This window comes from Polypterus senegalus, chromosome 6 (assembly GCF_016835505.1).
Source record: "Polypterus senegalus isolate Bchr_013 chromosome 6, ASM1683550v1, whole genome shotgun sequence".
NCBI classification, from domain to species: domain Eukaryota; kingdom Metazoa; phylum Chordata; class Cladistia; order Polypteriformes; family Polypteridae; genus Polypterus; species Polypterus senegalus.
Genome location: NC_053159.1, coordinates 182,422,863 through 182,446,323, shown reverse-complemented (window position 1 = coordinate 182,446,323; position 23,461 = coordinate 182,422,863). Strand labels below are relative to the sequence as shown.

Genomic DNA, 23,461 nt, shown 5'->3' with positions numbered 1-23,461 from the left:
CTTCCTTAGTGCTTTAAAAGCTTATTCTAAAATGTTATTGAGTAGATCCTGCCAGGTTTTGAAAAATGTCTGCACATATCCTCTAAGTGAGAATTTGATTTTTTTCCAATTTCAAATAGTATAAAACATCAGTTACCCACTGACTTAAAAGGGGAAAGTTAGGATTCTTCTAGTTGAGTGAGATAAGTCTGCATGCCAATGGTGTAGTAAAGGCAATCACAATTTGTTTGTCCTTCTCCACTTTAAGCCCATCTGGAAGTACACCAAATACAGCTGTTAATGGGTTAGGAGGGATTGTGACACCAAGGCTGTCTGAAAGGCATTTAAAAATTTTGGTGCAGAATGATGTTAATTTGGTGCAGGCCCAAAACATGTGACCCAGTGAAGCTGGAATGCAAGGATTGGTTTCTAATGAAGCAGTTGGGTTGGAATGAAAACCTGCAGCCACTGCAGCCCTCCCGGTCCAACATTGCCCACCCCTGGAGTAAAACATGGGTCTTCAAGTTCAGTCCAGGAGAGAGGCAGTAGTTACAGGCTTTTGTTCTTACCTAATTTTTTCTTTTTGTTTTACTTAGAAGCCAAAATTTGCTGCTGAGCAATTATCACACAAGATACATTTTTGTTCTTCATTTTAGTCAAATGGCTTCTTAAAATTCCCAGCTCTTAATTGCTTTTCTTATTTTTAAACAGCTGCATTCTGCTTTAATTGCTTCTTGTTTTCTTAACCAACTGCCAATTAACCACAAGATGCAAATGACAAAGGAATGAGCAGCTCACCTGTGTGTACTTACCGTGAAGGATCTATTTTAGTAGAACATTTGGAAAGAAAAGGAAGAGAAAAAAGTCAAGGACTTAGAATTACTAACCTGCATCAGTCTTCAAACAGTTTGCATGACATTCACAAAAAAAGAAAAATGCAATAAATGAATGACCCTGTGAGGCAGACTGGAAGGTACAGAATTAAATATCAGTTTTGCTGTCAATGAGGTTTGGTTTCTAATTAATAAACTGAACTAGAATAAAAACCAGCAGCCACTATGACCATTTTGTACTAAACCCTGGAACCACTGCTGTAAGAGAAATGACTGGGGCTGCTATAATTAGTATGGCTGCAAACATTCTAATATAAACTGCTGGATGATTGTATTGTGTTAATACAAATTACTTATGAATGCTTTGAAATCACATTTTTTTTTTGTCTGGTGCCTCCTGAATCACCAGTACAAGAAAAGCTCCACATATGACATACTGTTCAACTTGTCTTAATGTCTATGTATACAAGATGTTAAGCTTTTTGAAATTCCCTCCTATTTTTGGCCCTCTACACCTGAAAAAACATTATTTGTAGGCCATTTTTGTTCAATATTTTGTGCAGGAAATTACCCCATTATTATAAAGAGTAAAACAATATGTGTCTTCAATGAAAATGATCAGAAGGATTTGACGTATTGTGTGCCTCATTAACTGACCCTAAGGGTTTAACACTTAATGTGACACAAGTGGTCAAAGTTGCTCCTTTTCACAAAACTTTGAAAAAAATGGAGTTTGGTAACATAGGCGTGTAGGGTGTTGTTCTTAAGCTGTTTTGAGACTGCTAGTCATGAATTAATTTATCCTCCAACCCGCTATATCCTAACACAGGGTCTGCTGGAGCCAATCCCAGCCAGCACAGGGCGCAAGGCAGGAGCAATCCCCGGGAAGGGCACCAGCCCACCGCAGGGCACACACACACAGACCAAGCACACAATAGGGACAATTTAGGATTGCCAATGCACCTAACCTGTGTGTCTTTGGACTGTGGGAGGAAACCGGAGCACCCAGAGAAAACCCACAAAGACATGGGGAGAACATGCAAAATCCACGCAGGCAGGACCCAGGAAGTAAACCCAGGTCTCCTAACTGCGAGGCAGCAGCGCTACCACTGTGCCACGTGTCGCCTGGTCATGAATATGATGACATTTTTAATATTTGATTATTTACCAGTGGTCCTAATCATTTAAGCGCCACTCCTAGAAGCTTAAAAATGACAAATTTGAAACATAAGCATGTGGGTATCATTTTAGTCAATTCCAAGGTCAATGATTATGAATATGATGTTATGTTTGATTTATGATCCTTTACTTACTCTATTAGAGCATGAAAAATTGCAAATTTCGATTACAATTGAAAAAATCTAATCTTTAAATATTTTAATTGAAGCACACATTTTAACAGTAGAAATATTTGGCATAATTATTCAGTGCTGCCCACTGTACTAAACGACCATCCCACTAAAAAAAGATAGCATATCAAAAAGAAGTTATACTCAACCCTGTCTAAATTTGCTGTCCTAACAAAAGGCTTCGGAACATATCACACTAATTTAAACAGAGCTTGGGTTTAGTTTAGGGTGCACTGTCATCAACCAAAATCATAGTCCAGATCACATACTGACTGCCAATGAGCAGTCCCACAATAAATTAATGCAGGCTAGGCAACATGCTGTGCATCTGTGGCAAAGGAGCCATCAGTACACAACTAGACGCTTATATTCTGTAAACTAATTGTCCCTTACCACTTGGTGAAGGTTGCCTCACAGCCTGGGAATGAACCCTAAGCCCACATATTCATTCTTTTGTCGACCGGTTGAGAAATTTACCCAACCTACTGAGTTAAAGAAAAGTTTTACAGCCTGGGCAACTAGCACAGCTGTATGCTCAGTAAATGTTGCTTTCATATAACTATAATGAGCTCATGTTTTCACACTGTTACTATTGCATTTTTTTATTTTTCATTTTAGTGTAGTATACATGTTTCAGGGTGGCACGGTGGCGCAGTGGGTAGTGCTGCTGCCTCATAGTTAGGAGACCTGGGTTCACTTCCTGGTTCCTCCCTGCATGGAGTTTGCATGTTCTTCCCATGTCTGTGTGGGTTTCTTCCCACAGTCCAAAGACATGCAGGTTAGGTGCACTGGAAATTCTAAATTGTCCGTAGTGTGTGCTGTGTGTGTCCGCGCCCTGCGGTGGGCTGGCACCCTGTCCGGGGTTTATTTCCTGCCTTGCGCCCTGTGTTGGCTGGGATTGGCTCCAGCAGACCCCCGTCACCCTGTAGTTAGGATATAGCGGGTTGGATAATGGATGGTTGGATGGATACTTGTTTCATTGTCACGATGAAGATGAAATTCACACTCACACTTTCCCTCAGTAAAGCAAACATAATGAATTTTATGGCTTGTCAGCCATACATTTCACATCAGCATTACTACATTAACAACTCAGTAAAGTAATGAGCACAATGAGTGCTATTGCCTTTGGTGTTATTGTTAGGTGATGTTCAGGAGAAGAGCACAGGTAACAAAGCAGGTGCAGCTTGGTACTTGGAGCAAAGCTAATCCAGGGAATCTAAAGCAGGTCAGCTAAATTGTAAGGTCCATAAGGGAGCAATTATACACCACTTTTTAAGCCATTTGCCAAAGCAATATAATTGATAAAGAATGCAGGCAGGCTGCACTTGGGGTGATTCTCAGAAAGAGCAGCACATGTTCACAGCTGCTGTAGGACACTCAAATGCCTATTCTTCCCAGGTTAAGGAAGGCAGTGACATCAACTGAGGGTTCCGAACAAACCTGACTTAATCCAGCAAGTGTTTTCCACTGATGCAGGGTCACATCTCTCCAGAATCTGAAGATATTTCAGACTGTAGTTCATTTCTCTTTCAGTGATAAACATACAGGGCTAGGCTGGGCAAGAAATCATGACCTACAGACAGTCTACCTGTTAGATGAAAGGTTGTGGAAGCCCATATTCTTCATAACCATATGTTTTGGTAAATGACCATTACCACTGCCCCAAAGACTGCTGACCAGAACATTTTACATAACAAAAACTTAAAATAACAAACAAAACAAAAACAAACAACATGGCCCACCATCTTGCTACAGTACATTTAAACTGTTGTCACACATAGAAGGCTTATGGGCATTAATGTTTGTACTTCTCCAACACTGTGTTGGTGATGTACCCTAAAGCCTTTCCTCTTTCTCCCTTTGCAGACGGGAAGATTGATGACTGTAACACCACTGACATCGCTTTTGGTGTCCTCCCACCTGGACCTGCCTCTTCCTGCTGGAAGGACTTAAAACCGTAAGATCTGGCACCTTGAATCATTTACTTGGACTAGCGTCTCGGAATAAATACTCATGATTATTTTGAATTTGTGTTTGCTGTTTTGCCAACCATTCTATGGGGTTCACCATTTGGTGCCCCAACTCTTTATGATCTCTTTTGATACTGTGTTGAAGAAAATATCTGTGAAATAAATGACGTACACCCCAAATCTAAAGTGGATCAACAAGATTTGAGAATGTGATGACATCTGTATATATACAGAATATATATATATATATATATATATATATATACATATATATATATATATATATATATATAGTGCATCCGTAAAGTATTCACAGTGCATCACTTTTTCCACATTTTGTTATGTTACAGCCTTATTCCAAAATGGAAACACCCCATAATGACAACGTGAAAAAAGTTTACTTGAGATTTTTGCAAATTTATTAAAAATAAAAAAAAACTGAGAAATCCCATGCACATAAGTATTCACGGCCTTTGCCATGAAGCTCAAAATTGAGCTCAGGTGCATCCTGTTTCCCCTGATCATGTTTTTGCAGCTTAATTGGAGTCCACCTGTGGTAAATTCAGTTGATGTGACATGATTTGGAAAGGCACACAAGTCTATATAAGGTCCCACAGTTGACAGTTCATGTCAGAGCACAAACCAAGCATGAAGTCAAAGCAATTTTCTGAAGACCTCCGAGACAGGATTGTCCCGAGGCACAAATCTGGGGAAGGTTACAGAAAAATTTCTGCTGCTTTGAAGATCCCAATGAGCACAGTGGCCTCCATCATCTGTAAGTGGAAGAAGTTCGAAACCACCAGGACTCTTCCTAAAACTATCTCAGAAGCCATCTAAACTGAGCAATCGGGGAAGAAGGGCCTTAGTCAAGGAGGTGACCAAGAACCCGATGGTCACTCTGTCAGCGCTCCAGAGGTCCTCTGTGGAAAGAGGGGAACCTCCCAGAAGGACAACCATCTCTGCAGCAATCCACCAATCAGGCCTGTATGGTAGAGTGGCCAGACAGAAGCCACTCCTTAGTAAAAGGCACATGGCAGCCCGCCTGGAGTTTGCCAAAAGGCACCTGAAGGACTCTCAGACCATGAGAAACAAAATTCTCTGGTCTGATGAGACAAAGATTGAACTCTTTGGTGTGAATGCCAGGCGTCACTTTTGGAGGAAACCAGGCACCGCTCATCACCAGGCCAATACCATCCCTACAGTGAAGCATGGTGGTGGCAGCATCATGCTGTGGGGATGTTTTTCAGCGGCAGGAACTGGGAGACTAGTCAGGATAAAGGGAAAGATGACTGCAGCAATGTACAGAGACATCCTGGATGAAAACCTGCTCCAGAGCACTCTTGACCTCAGACTGGGGTGACGGTTCATCTTTCAGCAGGACGACGATCCTAAGCACACAGCCAAGATATCAAAGGAGTGGCTTCAGGACAACTCTGTGAATGTCCTTGAGTGGCCCAGACTTAAATCCGATTGAACATCTCTGGAGAGATCTTCAAATGGCTGTGCACCGACGCTTTCCATCCAACCTGATGGAGCTTGAGAGGTGCTGCAAAGAGGAATGGGCGAAACTGGCCAAGGATAGGTGTGCCAAGCTTGTGGCATCATATTCAAAAAGACTTGAGGCTGTAATTGCTGCCAAAGGTGCATCGACAAAGTATTGAGCAAAGGCTGTGAATACTTATGTCCATGTGATTTCTCAGTTTTTTTATTTTTGATAAATTTGCAAAAACCTCAAGTAAACTTTTTTCATGTTGTCATTATGGGGTGTTATGTGTAGAATTCTGAGGAAAAAAATGATTTTAATCCATTTTGGAATAAGGCTGTAACATAACAAAATGTGGAAAAAGTGATGCGCTGTGAATACTTTCCGGATGCACTGTGTGTGTATATATATATATATATATATATATATATATATATATCCATCCATCCATTTTCTAACCCACTGAATCCGAATAGGGTCACGGGGTCTGCTGGAGCCAATCCCAGCCAACACAGGGCACAAGGCAGGAACCAATCCTGGGCAGGGTGCCAACCCACCGCAGGACACACACAAACACACCCACCACGGCCAATTTAGAATCGCCAATCCACCTAACCTGCATGTCTTTGGATTGTGGGAGGAAACCGGAGTGCCCGGAGGAAACCCACGCACACACGGGGAGAACATGCAAACTCCACGCAGGGAGGACCCGGAAGCGAACCGGGTCTCCTAACTGCGAGGCAGCAGCGCTACCACTGCCACCTTATATATATATATATATATATATATATATATATATATATATATATATATATATATATATATATATATATATATATACATACTGGGGGGCAAGCCCCCCTGGTGCCTTTGCGCCCAATTCTCAGTTGCAGCCAGTCTACCGGTCATACTGTGAAGAGGGTGGTTGAACGCACCCCAAGGAGACAAGGTCGCTCCTCTGAAATCCCCTCTTAAATGGTGATACAATGGGAAACAAAAAATTTTTTTTTACCTCCTTTTTGTTCGATTGGGTGCTGGCTTGCTGCTGCTGCCACAACGCGTCAAACATTTAAAAGCCTATACAGCAGCTGTCCTACTCTTTGTTGTTTTATTTCCAGTCCCGGATGTGCTTAAATTGCTTGGCACAAAGTCTTGTCTCGTGAGACGTGAGTTCTTGATATTTTTTAGTTTATAATTTAAAAATGGAATCAGAATCTGAAAATCTGACAACATCACATTATAGTTCAGTAAATTCTAAAAAGAATACCAAACATATATACAGTATGTAGATTTTAAAATAAGCCCATTTTAAAGCATGACAAAAAATGTGACATAAAATGTGACATAAAATCGTTGCATTTTCAGGCTTAGGACTTTATATTTATAGATTATATATATATATATATATATATATATGTATGCATGCATATATATAAAATCCAAAGTTTGTCTGTCTGTCCGCTTTTCATGAAAGAACAACTTAAAGGATTTAGTATTTTTTTTTCTATAATTTGCTTGAACATTCTTGTTGATTTTGCAACTTCTCTCATTCCACTAAGTATCATAGTTCACTAGCGGGACTGATACATTTGCGTGAATCCATGACAGACACTGTGGGCTGAGGGGAAGGGGGCGAAGCCCTCCTCACTCACGCCCCAGCATGCGTTCGAGTCGCTCTACTACTTGCCACATGTTGGAATGTACCTTGCCTCCGCTTAGCTAGTAATACCTGTTTGTTCAACAGACATTATCATCTACGGATTGTTAAGGAGTAAAGTTTGACATTTTTGAGAGAGATCAGAGCTTAGTGTGTTTTAAAGGGTAGCTGCTGATTGCCGGAGATATCAAAGCCACATGCTTTTCTCCCCACGTGGGGGACGCTCTCCCGTCAGAGATGAATATGATCAGATACAGTGCCAACGTTTGACATTGGAGTATATCTACCTTCCGCTTGGCCAGAGATACAGTTTTTAAAATTTTTTATTGATTTTTAAAGTTTGTCCTGTTCCACTACTACGTGGGCAGAATCATGGGGGACAGCTGGTATTGCATAACCTTATGTCTCTGTTGTGAATTCTTCACATTTGTTTGATATTTTTTATCTGCCTTGTACACTGAGGGACCCCATTTTAACCCTTGGATCTCATTTTGTCGGTTTCTTTGCTTGATAATCAGGCAAAAACAGCTGGGATGATTTTCCTGAGATTTTGCATGTAGATTGCTGTTGGTCAAACTTAAAAAACAGGCTATGATGCATTTCAAAAATTTAATCAGGGTTGTAATGGGAAGCAATCCAAAAACTGTGCATGATTCCATAACGGATGAGTCAATCTTATTGAATCTTTTCACATATAATAAAACCAAACCAACTTTAAATCTAGTCTATCTGGTGTTTCAAACATTGAATCAAGAAGGGTGGTTTTAATGGGAGGGAGGCAAACTATGCATACGTACCTAATTCATCCAAGATTGGATTCCTGAAACAAAAAAGTTTGTGTCATTTAGTATTGTTAGTTTTTGATCCCACTAGTAATAGACGTTTTTCTGTTTTCTGATTAAGGTTTACATCTCATTTTTCTTGGCTGTTGATATGTCTACTGTGGTGGGCGGCCGGGTCCCATGCCTGGCAGGGACGGCCCTTCTACACATGTTCTGGGGAAGCAATCATGGACTGCTCAATACCTCCCCCCGGGACACTTGGTGGCAGGGCTCCATAGGAGATGGAGTTCTCCACAGTCCTGTTGGGATATGGGGTGGCCGCTAGGGGGTGCTGCATGGGTCCCTTAGCCAGCCCGGACAACTCTGCAGCCCCGCCTGGAAGTGCAATCAGAAGCAGGTGATCAAGCACCTGGAGCACTTTCGGGTGGACTATAAAGAGGGCCAGAATCAGGAGGCGGAGGCGGAGGTGGAGCCAAACGGGAGAGCATTTGTGGTTTGTGTTACTGTGCTTGGGACTGTGTTGTGGCTGGAGGGTTCATGGGGAAGACGTGCCTTCCAGCTAAAGAAAGAAATAAAAGTCTTTTGTTGAGTTTTACACGTGCCTCAGTGATAAGTCTGTGTCGGGTGCTATACAGCATCTATATCACACTACACTCTTTGGCTTATGACTTACCTCTCTGTTTTCTGAGTACAATTCCAGCTACACGTCCTAAGCTTTCTTATTTAATTGTTGTCTTGCCGGTTGTGATCCCTGATTCATATATTCCAATGTCTCTGTGCTACATCTAGATTCATTTTTCTCTATAAACTGCTGTTGCCAAACTAGCATTGAGTACTTTAGGCCAAACAATTATTCAGAAGTATCTCAAAAATTGCTGCTGGGGTTCCTTTATGCCAAAAGCAATTTGCATTTATAATGCCTCACTGTGACTGCTCTGTTTATTTTTAGCTAAGTCAGAAGTTTTTCTTTTTTTCCTTTTAGACATTCTGTTGTGTATTTAAGTTAAGTGATGGGAATGCAGCAAAACCAAGATAAAACATCATTCTTGAGAAACATGTCAGTCTATTTTTTTAGAATTAAGGTACATAGAAGAAAACCCACAAACTATCTTGCAACTGAATAATTTTTGCATGGAGAAAATTTCACCAAGTCAATATTAGTGACTGGTGGGCAGTTATGCCAAACGCCTAAATGAGGTGCTGTTGGGGACGGGGTGGGTCAATGCCAGCACCTGAGACCAAGTGTGGACTTCACATTTTCCCCAGTTAGACCATTACAGCTACTGTTATTTTGTTGAATAAATAATTGAAAAGAAAAACTGTTACTTAATCTGTGAGCTTTGTTTGTATGAATATCTATTTGCCCGTTAACGTATGTGTTAAACTGCTAAAAAAGTCAGCAATTTTCATGGGTTTTACTTACTTTTTCACATGACTGTGTGTCACTTCGTTAGATCACACAATTTTCAAAATCACTGCAACGTGGACGCATAGGCCATTTACTTTCTGAATGATCTGAAGTTGAGGTCGGAATCTGAACTTGCCACCTTGGCGTCCCAAGTCCATCTTACTTAAATTACCTGAGTGAAGATGGTCATTTTTGCAGCCTCCGCTATTTATTTTTTTACTTAATTCGAAGCAGGTCATGTAACAAAAAGATTTCGACACTGTGGTAGACGAGTACACGGAATGCAGATCCGCCCACCCTTATTTTTTTTTTCTTCTTTTTTTTTTTTAAACGCCTCGAGTCTCCCACCAATCTGTTAGAAAACTCCGTCATGCTCGGCCCCTCCTTTTTGAAAGTGCGCGCAGGCGCGCACAGGCTGCTGGGAGGCTGACATTCCACGTCATAGCAATCAGATAAGTCAGCGCCCGAGAGAGGGAAACAAGACGCTGTTGTGAGCAGTGCAGGTAAAATTCAGTGCGAAGATGTGTTTGCATTATGTTTAAAATGCTACAGGTTTAAACAATTTGCAGCAAAGCTTGCTAAAAAGAAGCCACAACTGTGAAAGTGAATGCAATTTTAGAAAAGCTTTGAGAATTGAGTAGGCCCACTTACTGCTTTTGAATGAAGCGTTTAGTTGGGTGAACTGGAGGAATAGCGGGTGTGTGCTGTAGTTATTATAACAAATGCAGCTTTGTTGTAGATATTCCGTTTGTATAAGGTGAATTATTTTTTTTAGGTCGTGATATATATATATTTTCTTTGGGCCTTGATTTAATGGTTCTGTTATAATCTGAGGCGACTGAGACAACAGCTTTTTGCTAGTGTGTCCGTTAATCGTTCAGCCGACCATGTTATTTTTTTGAGGTTTGTTTTATAAGGGCATCATAATTTGTATTGTCACTTAAAACCAAATTTGAAGTAAATGTGTTCTGCATCCTGATCACAATTGGCGTTTATTTGCATGTGTTTTGATAGTCCGGGCGACAAGTGTTTAAAGCCCAACATAAAGTTCCTGGTTACGTACAAGTATGCTAAATATCATGCCGGGGGCTGTTCCAGTTGTGGTAGTAAATATTTGCATTTGTGTGTGTGTGTGTGTGTGTGTGTGCGTTTGTGTGTTGTTTTATGCAGTTTTCAAAAGCGGAAACCGAACATTGCCTAGAAAGAAATTTTATTATTTGCTTTCTTTGCCACGCCCCTCCGTCTTCCATCTAACTTCACTCAAAAAATAATTGGATTTACTTTAGGTCAAGTTTTTTCACATAAATTATACTATGTTCTGTTTACTAAATATAATGACTTTATGAAATTAACAATTTAAAAAATAATCCATATGTTTAGTCTCCAGTGCAATCTGTTGATTATTTTAAAGACATACAGGTACATTTGGTATAATTAACATTTATGCAGCCATTTTAAAATACAAACAGTTAAGAATATGCAAGACTCTTTTACTTTTTGTGTGATCTTAACAATTATATAGCAATCAAAGAGTAGTGTGGACAACAAACTTGCCAGTGTGTCAAAGAAATCTGCATTCTGAGTCAGCTTTCCACAACTTTCAGAAAAATCAGTTTGCTAGATGTCTTTAACTTTCTTCCTGTACAAGTGTAGGGGAGTCTCTTTGACACTGTGCAGCTAAATGGGTCGATCTTTATGCAAATATATTGTATACTTTTAGTTAACTTAATTCAAATGTGTATTGTGAAGTAGGCAATCCCATGTTTTGAGTACGAAAACAATGTTAATTTTGAGTAAGATTAACTTGAAAGAGCTGAGTGAGTATGACAGTCCCAGAGGCTGATTACGTCTCTGTTAAAAGAAAATAATACAGCGTTTTTTGTTTAAACGTCGTTAATTTGACATCTGAGAGAATTATATCAAAGTAACTAGAAAAAGCTATGTAATATCACAAACATGATTATTTTAAGTTCACTTAATTTATCTAAAGTACAAAAATCTTGGTTAATTTTTTTTCCTTAAATGCAGCAGATTATGTGAGGTTGTTTCAAACATGACCCACGTCTTGTGTGTTTATATCCCTTCTGCCCAGAATCAGTGTTGAAAAAAGTCTTCATTTTAGTGCGAGTTGAAATATGTTCATTATGATTCATATTTGTATACTTTATGATGCTTTTATTTATATTTTTCTTTTCTAAATGTTAGCACAGTTGTCTCACATTTACAAAGTACTGGATTTTGAATCCAGGGCCTACAGTGCACATGCAGGATTTAAAGGATCTTTCTCTGGGAACTCAGTTTTTCTCTGTCCCATAGATGTGTTTTAGGTTATTTAACTACTCTAAACTCAACTTGGGGGGGAAAGTGTATTGCCCAGTCCTGAGTTGGTTACCCACTAACTGATCATGGGTTATCCATCCTTTTTTTTTTGGCATCCATGTATTAGATAAGTGGGTTATGTGGTTTAGGGAGATGGAGATATATAATATTGACAGATATGTTGTAGGTTCACCTCACTCATGTCCTAGTAACTAGTTTATAAATCGGCAATATGATCATGTTTTTAGATATTTGTGGCCAACTCCAATCTGAGTAAATGCCCTGCTTACCCAGCATAAATAATGCAAGTATTTTTTGAAAACGGCAGTATGTCTTGCACATTTTAAGCATATGATTGGATAACTGACATGCCAATTACAGTATGTGACGAATTCCATGGAGGATTTTCTTTTTTAAATGGAAGTTTTCAAAGTTGTTTCACGCTGTACACAATTGATCACTGTTGGCTTTTATTTTTTTTCTGTGCAGTCCATAAAAAAAAACTTCAGATTCAGAATTTGTATTGGGCACCACTACAAAGTACATGACATAATTAACATAACATTTTGGATGGCATATTCCTTTAAGGTCAGAACAGAGGGAGAGCATGCATACTGAGGAAACTCAACAAAGGAAGAAAAATAACAGAACCATACTGTGTGTACAAAGTCTGAGGAAACTACTAAACACTATTTCTGTCATTTGTCAGAGAGCAAGGAATTTCAACTGTTTACTACTGTGTCACAATTACGGGTACAATTTATTAGACCTTTTTAATAATTGATGCTCTTTTTTTTGTAGGTCGTTTAAAAAATAAAGACAAAAAAGGAAATAAAGCCAAAATGGGGGCTACTCTTTCAAAGTGGAGAGTGAGTATAAGATCAGCTTTTTGCATTTATTTCCCTTGTACGTGTTGCTTGGTAAGAATCAGTTGTAATCAAATGTGCATCTGATTTTATTGGGAAAAATTACTCAAGTATATTAGTTCATAAACAAATATAGCTGATTGTTAATCTCATTAATCTTTGCAAAGTTTTAATAGGTTGTATCCTGGTACTTAATTTTTCTATAGTATGCTCGCTGTAAAGAAAAAATTATCAAATAGTTTGACATCTGATGTATGGATCCTGATTTCTCGTTAAAGGATGAGGTCAATTATTGTATTTCTTGTTTGCAAGAAATAAAGTTTTACACATCAGATAACCTCCTTTTTTTTTTTTTTAAGCTAGCTTTTAGGACAGTAATACATTTGTTTATTCTCCTCTGAAGTATATTCCTCAAGTACACAGCTGTGTTTGTTCTTTGGAAAGCATAGTTTCTGCCAAGAAAGTTTGTGTTCTCTTTTCTCCTTATGATGATTTTGTGAGTTCCCTTTTTGATTTGGGTATTTACATTGAAATTGGACCTAATTATACACCTCATAATCTTCACATCCTAAAAAGTCACAGAATGTTGCCTGAGCTGTTGCCGATATGGTTTGTGTACCAAATGTTTTTTTCACAGAGCTTATGTTTCCATCTTGACTTTACTGTTTGCTATTTATAGAAGGAAACTACAGTCCTTGAATGCTTTAGTTACTATAACCAAAGATGTGCTAAAATTAGTCTGAGGAATAATGGTGTTTTGACCTTGACAATCCATTAATTTTTTAATTGAAAGATTAGTCTACAATTCTGTGATTTCTTTTAGTTTAGAATTAAGCAGTTTGTTGTGTAAAGTGTTAAGTCATTATTGCATATTTTAATCCTATGCAGACAACCTATAACTGCTTGTTGCAAAATTGTTGAAACAGCGTATTCTGTTTTATTTGAGGTATTAATAACTGGAAATATCCTAGAGCATTAAAATTTTTTTTAAATGATTAATGCATGCAGTACTATGAGTTGTTAAAGCTTGGTACTCTTCCATATATATATTTTTTTTTTTTTTCTCTCATTAGAGTAAACCTTCTACTGTGGATGTTTTAGAAGGCATTGACAAGGTACATTTTTTTTTCTACTTTAATTTTTCTGTCTTTCCACGGACTTGCATTTGTGCCATGTCCATTGCCTTATCTGTGTGCAGTTGAAACTGTGGGATATGCTTTTCTTGGCTTTTGAAAATGGGACGGGAAAGCATCTAAGTGAAATTTGTCCCCAGCCAGCAAATCTTTCTTGGTATTGCATATGCTTTTGTGCACTGCCAGCAGTTTAATGTCATGGTGTATGTTCAAGTACACAAGAAATTGGATAGTTGGAGTGACAGTGACATGTGTCATCTGTAAAAGACAGTTAATCGAACATCTACTGTATTATATTTATGACCAAACATTAAATGAAAGAAAACTAAGCTTGTTTGTATTTTAGTAAGTTTCTCTAAAATGTCTTAAATCATATTTAGACTTCTAAGCTTTTTTCCACTTGTACTAGGCTTTTCTTTTTAAACAAAGCTGTTACTTATGCCTTAGAATGGTGATTAAAATGGTTTGAAGTTTCTTTTACAAGTTTTGTCATGTTTTATTAAGTTATAAGTTAGGCAAAGTTTGTGTTGTAATTACTTGGGTGTTTCACCTTGTGGCAATTGAATTTATTATTTTTTTTTAATTTGGGCATTCTGTATTGCTTGCTGCCTACAAAATTTAGAAGATCATTAAAGCATTTATGTAAATATTGCCTCACTTTATTTTGTATTTTTAGTTTAGGTGCGTAGGGACCCCCACACCATAATTAGGTATGTTCCGATCAGGTTTTTTTTTTTTTTTTTATATAAGTTTATTGATTTTATTAAAATCAAATAACATTCCATACAAGCAAGTCAAGTTTAACAAAACCAGGTTTGAAACAAATCAACCCCAACTATGAGAAAGAGAGCTAGGCCAGCAGAGTAAAACTTTAATAATAGCAAAAGTATGTAAATAAATGAATAAAAAAGAGAGGCGAGAATCCACTTCATCAATTTAAATGCTTGTTCTAAAATGTTATTGATTAGATCCTGTCAGGTTTTGAAAAAGTTTTATACAGATCCTTTAAGTGAGCATTTGATTTTCAATTTCAAATAATCTATATCATCACCACTGAATTAACAGAGGTGAGTTAGGATTCTTCAGTTGAGCAAGACAAGCCACGTGCCAGTTGTGAAGTAAAGACAATCAGTTTGTTTGTCCTTCTCCACTTTAAGCATCTGAAAGTACACCAAATACAGCTGTTAGTGGATTAGGAGGGATTGTGACACCAAGGCTGTATGAAAAGCATTTAAAGGTTTTAGTCCAAAATGATGTTAATTTGGTGCAGGCCCAAAACTTGTGGCCCAGTGAGGCTGGAGCTTGATTGCAACAGGTTGGATTTTTTTTTAATCCCTTAAAAAAAAAATTTTTTTTAAGTGTTTCTGCATAATCAAATGCATAGAAGCTTTTTGTTCTATATTAAAAGTATAGACCACAGGTGTTACTGTTCAGTGACCATAAAAATACTAAAAATGTATTTAAAATATGTACAAAAGTGTTTATCCATAATACATGTGGCATAAAAGAAATGCTATTCATGATTACAATGTGTGATATTGTTGAATTCTTTTCTGTAATTCTGTAATGTATCTGAAGAAAAGCTTAATTTAAAGTAGTTTTCACTGTTTCTCGTACAAGAAAAATCGGTATACTTGCACAATAAATTGATATTGGCAGTTAAGCACTTCCTAAATGTAAATATACCTGCACTTATAGGTTTTAACAATTAATTGCAGTACGGCTTTTTTGTTATTAAAATATACATTTACTTTATTTATACAGGTGTTTTTTCTTCAGTGTATCAGCTAGACCAGGGGTCCTCAATCCCAGTCCTGGAGAGCCGCAGTGGCTGCAGGTTTTTGTTCTGACCTTGTTGCTTAATTAGAAAGCAATTCTTGCCAATAAAGCACTAACAAGCTATGAAATTAAATTAACTCTGCTATGTCAGGTCATTCTCATATCCTAGATTTTCTTTCCCTTTCTATCATGCAAATGATTTGAAGGCTAAAATGGACGAGTAATTCTCAGTCCTTCACTTTTTTTCTCCATTTTTCTTCCAAGTATTTAATTAAACCCAATAGTGCAGATAAATACACACAGGTGTAAATGTAAATAAGCTAAATGGAGAAATGGTGCTCTCTTTTGGCATTTGCATGTTATTGATAATAAGGAGCAATTAAAATAGCTGTTTAAGACAAAATTAAGCAATAAGGGCTCAAAATCACTAAAGTGAAGCAGAAGTGTTACTTTAGCAATAAGTGCTTTTTATTAAGCAACTGGGTTGGAGCAAAAACCTGCAGCCACTGCGGCTCTCCAGGACCGGGATTGAGGACCCCTGAGCTAGACATTTGTAAATCTTGAGGTGTAATTATAAATATTGATTTAATTTTAATTATGTGATACTTGTTTCTTACCAAAATATAAACTGTATGACATGCACAAATAATAAACTCAGTACAAATCTTTTAAAAAGCCTCAATTGTGCCTTCTGGATATATTTAAGTAAAATACACATTTTGCTGTTAAGCTAACAAGCATATTTACTTAGCAGCAATTTTAAATTCTTTATTTCCAGTTAAAAATGTAAGTTGCTACACTTAACACAAGCTCGCTGTCCAGTCTCAAGCAGTGTCAGTCTTTAATTATAAAGGACAAAATAAAAAGTTCTGAGTTCATTAAAGTAGCTTTTCTTGCCCTTTAATTTCACAGGATGACTTCTCCTATTCCTTTTTCTCAGTTTTTAGCTCCACCTCTTATAACATAAAGGAGTCTCGCTTTTTGGTAAAACAAGCTTTGAATTGCTGTTCTGTGTTTACAGTACAGGAAGTTTGCTGCAATAAAAGGACACATGCTGGCTTAATTATCATAATACCTCACGTTAAAGAGTACTGCAATTAAATTACTGTAAAGATTTGAAAAGAGCATTCCTAATACTTGTCAATATTTTAATACCCCTTTGTGTTTTGAATTGGAGCAGTGCTAAAGCACACGTGTTTCTCGCTGCATTTCAGTAGTGATTTTTCCACAACCATTTTTAGAACAGAAGCACTCAACTTTATTCAGTTTCTGCAAACTCACTAATCAGAGTGAAGTGTGAGAATTGAAGATACAAAACATTTTTATAATAGTCCTTAGAACTTACTCTTTTCCCATCACTCATGTATAATAAAATGAGTGAAAACTTTAATCAGCGAGACCTTTAAAAATGTTTGTATACTTGGGAATTTTCACTAACCCCATGTCCCCTCATTTTTTGACACCCTGGTGGGAAGTGCAGAAGAGATTAAATTAAACATTTCTGTATAAATGGTTAGTCAAGGGCACAGATAACAGCATCAAATGTGTGTGGGTTTTTTTTTTTTTTGGTTATTTTAAAAAAGGCAGCCGTCTACTACAATACCTTTTGGATCTACAAGTGTTGAAAATGAATGCTCCTCTGCCTTCCTGTAAAATAAAGAATGCAGCTGATGAATAATTAATTCTCCTATACATTTTCTTTCTTTAAAAAGACATAGTCAGTGCTTGCATAATGATCCTCATCCATTGCACAAGGAATGACTGCCTATAGTACTTTTCTTAAATAAGTGCTGACACTGTAGGGGTCATCTAAAATGTATTAGTGTATTCCACATCGCATCAATAGGAATATAGGGTAAGGTGTTTTTGGCAGTTGAGGTATTTGACTCGGATGATCGAATATTTCTGACCATACTTAAACAACAATGTCTTTTGTGAATATTTTTGTCCTTTAGGATATTCACAACCTTGAAGAATTTCGAGAAAAAAACCAAAGACTATTAAAGCTATGGGTTGGAAGACTACTTCTTTATTCATCTCTCCTTTACCTTCTCACCTGCATAGTAGTTTATTTGTGGTATTTTCCTGAGCAGTGGACAGGACGCCTAATCATGGCTCTGCCTTTTTTTGCATTTCCTGTGTTGTAAGTAGATTGAATTTAATTTCTATAAACAGTGCTCTGTTTTAGTTGAGCAATTTATTTTAGGCACTATTGTATGAGTAAACCACTAGAGAATGTGTTTTTATAAACTCAATAGTGTAAACCGGGGTCCTCAATCACGGTCCCAGAGGGCCACGGTGGCTGCAGGTTTTTGCTCCAACCCAGTTGCTTAATAAGAAACACTTATTGCTCAAGTAACACTGTTGCTTTAGTTGTCTCGCTCGTTAAGATTTTGAACCCTTATTGCATATTTTATTCTTAAGCAGCAGTATTCTGGGTTTAATTGCTCCTAATTAGCAATAATATGCAAATGACAAAAGAGACCAGCATTTCTCCATTTAGCTTGTTACCATTTACACCTTTGTGTAGTTATCATGCACTATTGGGCTTAATCAAATACTTAGAAGGAAAGTGAAGGACTGAGAATTACTCATCTATTTTAGTCTTCAGATCATTTGATATCCTTAGGGGTAGAAAATCTAGGATATGAGAATGACCTGACATAGCAGAGTTAAAGCACTAATAAGTCATAAAATTAAATTATTGGCAATAATTGCTTTCTAATTAAGCAACCAGGTTAGAACAAAAACCTGCAGCCTCTGCGTCCCTCCAGGACTGTGATTGAGGACTCCTGGTGTAGACGTTATGTGCTTATAATATCATATTAACACTGAACAAAACTATAATAAGTTGAATTTGCATATATACTGTGTTTTTTTTTTTGTTTTTTTTTTTAATTTGTTTTTTAAAAGTTTTATTTGTAAGCTACTTTAAAGGGAGAAGTTCTGTGTTTTTTTTCAGGCTGAAATTATTTCTTCACAAACATAGTATATTTGCCTTTGCCATGTGGAATTGTTCATAAGCTACACTTTTTCTGTACTTTTTTTTTTTTATATAAATATCTTGCCTGCCTTTGTTTTGTAATGGCGGCTATAGGTCACCGAACATGACCAGAAAATTAAAGCTTCAAAATTTACAAAATCTGCAGGGTGTGGGTTCCTCTCAAAAGGCCAAGTCACAGTAAACGTTTTCTGCCTTGTGCTAGGTATCTATCATGTTGATTTGCTTCCTTATTTATGTGAGAACTCATCCCACAAAGGCTACTGCTATTACACTAGCAAAAAAAAAAAAAAACTATCCAGAGCAAATTGTACTAGGAATATGCGATAGAATTATTATTTCAGATTCAGTTTTGCTATCCCAAATATACATCAGGAACATGAAAGGCAAGTTTTCTTAAATTCAAATGTTTAACACTTCATAGTAGATGTACTGTATTGGTAACTCATTTTTCACGTGATGTGCCATTTTTTCCAAAAGCCTTTATTTATAAAATGTGAGTGTGGTGTTTTTTTAAATTATAGAAAATGCTTAACTTTACAATAAAATTTCATGTGGCAATTGAATATGTTTGTGAAGAAATAAGTTCAGCTTGAAAAATACTGAACTTATCCTTTTTCTAAAATTAAACTATAATGTTGTTTTAAATCTGATGTGTACTTTTACAGGAAGAAAGTACTTTTTCCGTATTTTTTTAAATGGTACTTAATGGTTTATATAATCCTTTCTTAAACCTATATGAAATGTCTTGAATATTGTGTGTTTTTTGTAGTAATGGACAAGAATAATACTCATATGTGACATAGATAAAATAATTTTACATTTGTTTTGTATAGTGCTTAAGTACAGGATGAAACCAGTTCTTTTGCTAGTATAATTTATAGTGTATGTACAACTGCCTTTCTTAAAAAGGTAATTCAAGAACAGTTTTGATAAGAACCGGCAACTCAGAACTGAATATGTATTATATTTGAGGTTTTCGTTTGGTATCTAAAATAAATGCCAGCACATCCTTGTTTCCATACTGCCCAATGTGCCATAAATAGTGCAAAGTAATAAGCCTGTGCTACATCCTATAACCTAATAGTTTGAGGTAATGAAAATAAAGGCTTAGGCAACAATTTTATTGGCCAAGTCTGGCTTTTCTATTTATTTAATTTATTTATTTACAGAGTATGGTTTCTTAGAAAACTGATGATCTGGCTTTTCTCCAAAAGGACAGAGAGAAACAGTAAGATTTTCTTTTATTGAGTTTTATTTTTGTAAAATGATTTGTAGCATACACCTGTAGTTTTGGTGACTTGGCACAATTAATTTATTTCAAAAACCAAGTTTAAGTTAATATGTTTTTACAGTTTTATAATTCTGAAACTTTACAAAATTTAAATCTTGCATATTGATATTTTTTAAGATGTTACAAAGCATGCAATGACTCCATTCCCAAACACAAAACCTGCATGTACATTGTGATCACATTAAACACGGAATAACCAAAAAGTGCACTTTTTCTTTATGGCCTGGTGCTCCATCATGCAGGAAAAGGCATTGTTCGTCACTAAATTGTTCTTGAATGGTTGGGAGAAGTTGCTCTCATTGGATATTTTGGTCCGATTCTTCATTCATGGCTTTGTTCTTAGCCAAGGGAGTGGGCTCACTAACATTTCTGCCTAAGAAGCAACCCCACACATGAATGGTCTCAGGATGCATTACTATTAGCATAACACAGGATTGATGGTAGCACTTGCCTTTTCTCCTCCTGACTATCTTTTATCCAGATGCCCCAAACCATCTGAAAGGGGATTCATCAGAGAAAATGACTTTACCCCAGTTCTCAGCATTCCCAATCCTTGTACCTTTTGCAGAATATCAGTCGGTCCTTAGCTTCTTTGCTGCCGTTCTTAATACCAGGTCATCCTCCAAAAGTCTTTGCCTCACTGTGCTTGCAGATACCCTCACACCTGCCTGCTGCCATTCCTGAGCAAGCTCTGCACTTGTGGTGCCCGCTGCTGAATTGGCTTTAGGTGACGGTTCTGGTGCTTGCTTGACTTTCTTGGGCATCCTAAAGCCGCCTTCACAACAACAATGGAACTGGGTTTTTTAGGATTAAGTTCATTTTCATAGCAAAGAGGGACATAACATTCTAAAGTAAATGCAAATTGCCATAATAGTCTTTGCATTTATATGCGCTTTTCTCACTACTCAGCGCTCGGAAATTGCAGGTTAAGGGCCTTGCTCAAGGGCCCAACAAAGCAGAGTCCCTTTTGGCATGTTACGGGATTTGAACTGGCAACCTTCTGATTGCCAGTGCAGATCCCAAGCCACAGAGCCACCACTCAGCCTAATAAGTGAGGCAGCAAACTTTGTGAAAATTAATATTTGTCATTCTCAACTTTTGTCTACAACTGTAGAGCATATCTTCCCTCCTTGACCTGCTCCCTACTCTCGCTACAGATCACCATGTCACCCACAGGCATCATAGTCCACGGGGACACCTTTCTGATCTCATCTGTCAACATGTCCATCACCATTGCAGATAAGAAATAACTCAGAGCTGATCCCTGATGTAATCCCACCTCTACCCTGAATGCATCACTTCTACTGCAGACCTCGCCCCGTCACGCTTTCCTCATACATATCCCGTACAACTCTTGCAGAGAAGTATGTAACTCCTGATTTCCTCATACAATACCACAACTCCTTTCTATGCAATGCAACTCCTTCTATACTTCTCAATCAACACCCTCACAGTGAACATCGCATCTGTGGTGCTCTTTCCCAGTATGAAACCATACTGCTGCTTGTTAATCATCACCTCCCTTCTTAACCTAGATTCCACTACTCTTTCCTATAACTTCATGCTGTGGCTCATTAATTTATCCTTCTGTAGTTACTACAGTTCTGCACATCCATTTTATTGTTAAAAATTAATACACTTCTTCACACCTCCGGCATCCTGTCACTTTCCAAGATTGTGTTAAACAGTCTGGTGTAAAAACTCCACTTCCATCTCCCCTTTCTGGACCAACAGCCTTCGCATTCTTCATCCTCTTCATAGATGTCCTTACTTCTCCTTGCTAATACTTTGCACTTCTTGATTCACTATCTTCACGTCATCCAACCCTCTCTCTCTCTTCACCAGCCTCTCAAAGTACTCTTTCCATCTGCTTAACACGCTCTCCTCTCTAGTGAGTACATTTCCTTCTTCATCCTTTATCACCCTAACTTGTAGCACATCTTTCCCAGCTTGGTCTCCCTCCTTTAGTGTCTAACCTGTCATACAACTTATCATACACTCTTTCTTTAGCCTTTGCCACCTCTCTCTTTGACTTGCACCTTATGTTGTTGTACTACTGTCTACTTTATCTCTCTGACTATCCCACTTCTGTATACAGTAAAACCTTGGATTGCAAATAACTTAGTCTGTGAGTGTTTTGTAAGACAAGCTAAAGTTTTTAATAAATTTTAACTTGATAAACGAGCGAGGTCTTGCAATATTAGTAGTACATATACGCTTTGTCTGAGCGTCACGTGATCACAACTGAGCTGATGGTCCTTCTCTCTCATTGTGGGTAATTGTCTTCCATGCTCGGTCTCAGTCGGCGTGCCTCACTCATATAGTCAACATCCGTGCAAGTGTGTACTGTTTACTATATCATTGTGACCACGTGTATGCTGTACGTGTGAGTCCCTGTCTTGCACCCCAAAACACAAAGCTGAATCTCAGTACTTTAGCAAAAACAGATTTTATCCAACACGAAACAGGAACAGCACGGTTATTTATTGTAGTGGATTCTACCACTCTCCTATACACAGACCACAATCAGGCAGGGTTGACGCAAGGTTAATGGCCAAGTAATACTGTGCCCTTGCATATATAATGTTCCTTGCATCACCCATCAACGGCAGGCGCTTTTAGCATGACCGCGATCTTTTCGGATTCAAATTTGTGGCGAACTGCTACAGCTCTGGGATCCGGTGATTGCTTCAGGACAGTCTTCTGCGTGTTTTCCCATTGGGGGGGAGGAGGATCCCAAAAGAGTTTAGAAAGCTTACAGTACGTAAAGCATTTTTTTAATTTTGTGTCTAACTGTAGTGACTCTTCAAGCAAAAGCAACTGTCATTGGATAGATTCCTTATTAAAGTCGCAAAAAAAGAAAGATTCCATTGAGCCTACAGATAGCAGAGATTTCGTTACTTATAATGAAAGTTGTCCTACACAATAACCAACCTCCCTCCTCCTCCTTCTCTCTCTCTCTCTCTCTCTCTCCTCTACCTCACACCAGACATGATTCTTTTCAAAGGTAAAGTGCAGGTTAATTTGTTTTATGCATTTTTACTTCATATTTTATATGAATATTTTTGGGTTGTAGAACAAATCTGAGTTTCCATTATTTCTTATGGGGAAATTCGCTTTGATATAAGAGTGCTTTGGATTACAAGCATGTTTCTGAAACGAATTATGCTCGCAAACCAAGGCACCACTGTACTCTGCTTTACTGCCCACTAGGTTTCTTTTTATCGCTTCTTCGCTCCAGATGTCACACCAAGCATTTTTCTAACTGTCTCCTTTCCACGTCTGCTGTAGTTGCCCAGCTGTTTGGTCACTCTTCACTGCCACCCATTGCCTGTCTTACCGTCTCCCTGAACTCCACCTTACAGTCTTCCTTCTTCAACTTCCACCATTTGATACTTGGCACTGCCCTCACTCTCCTCCTTTTCTTGATATCCAACATCATCTTACAGAACACCATCCTCTGTTTCCTAAGCACGCTTTCCCCTGCCACCACATTGTAGTTTCCAATCTCCTTCAGATTGAACCTCCTCCATAGGATATAATCTACCTGTGTGCATCTTCCACTTTTTTACATCAGCCTGTGTTCCTCCTTCTTAAAATACATA

General features: G+C 37.8%; 1 protein-coding gene across 3 annotated transcripts in view; it reads left to right on the top strand.

Annotated features, from left to right (window-relative positions):
* The first annotated feature begins 9,884 nt into the window (after positions 1-9,884).
* Positions 9,885-23,461, top strand: part of lnpa (limb and neural patterns a) — a 32,477-nt gene continuing 18,900 nt past the window's right edge. For all 3 annotated transcript variants that reach the window (XM_039757689.1, XM_039757690.1, XM_039757688.1), the window contains exons 1-5: positions 9,885-9,967; positions 12,585-12,652; positions 13,723-13,764; positions 17,517-17,704; positions 19,735-19,793. In XM_039757689.1, the coding sequence (XP_039613623.1) occupies positions 12,626-12,652; positions 13,723-13,764; positions 17,517-17,704; positions 19,735-19,793 (316 nt within the window). In that variant the 5' untranslated portion in view covers positions 9,885-9,967; positions 12,585-12,625. The remainder of the gene's footprint in view (positions 9,968-12,584; positions 12,653-13,722; positions 13,765-17,516; positions 17,705-19,734; positions 19,794-23,461) is intronic.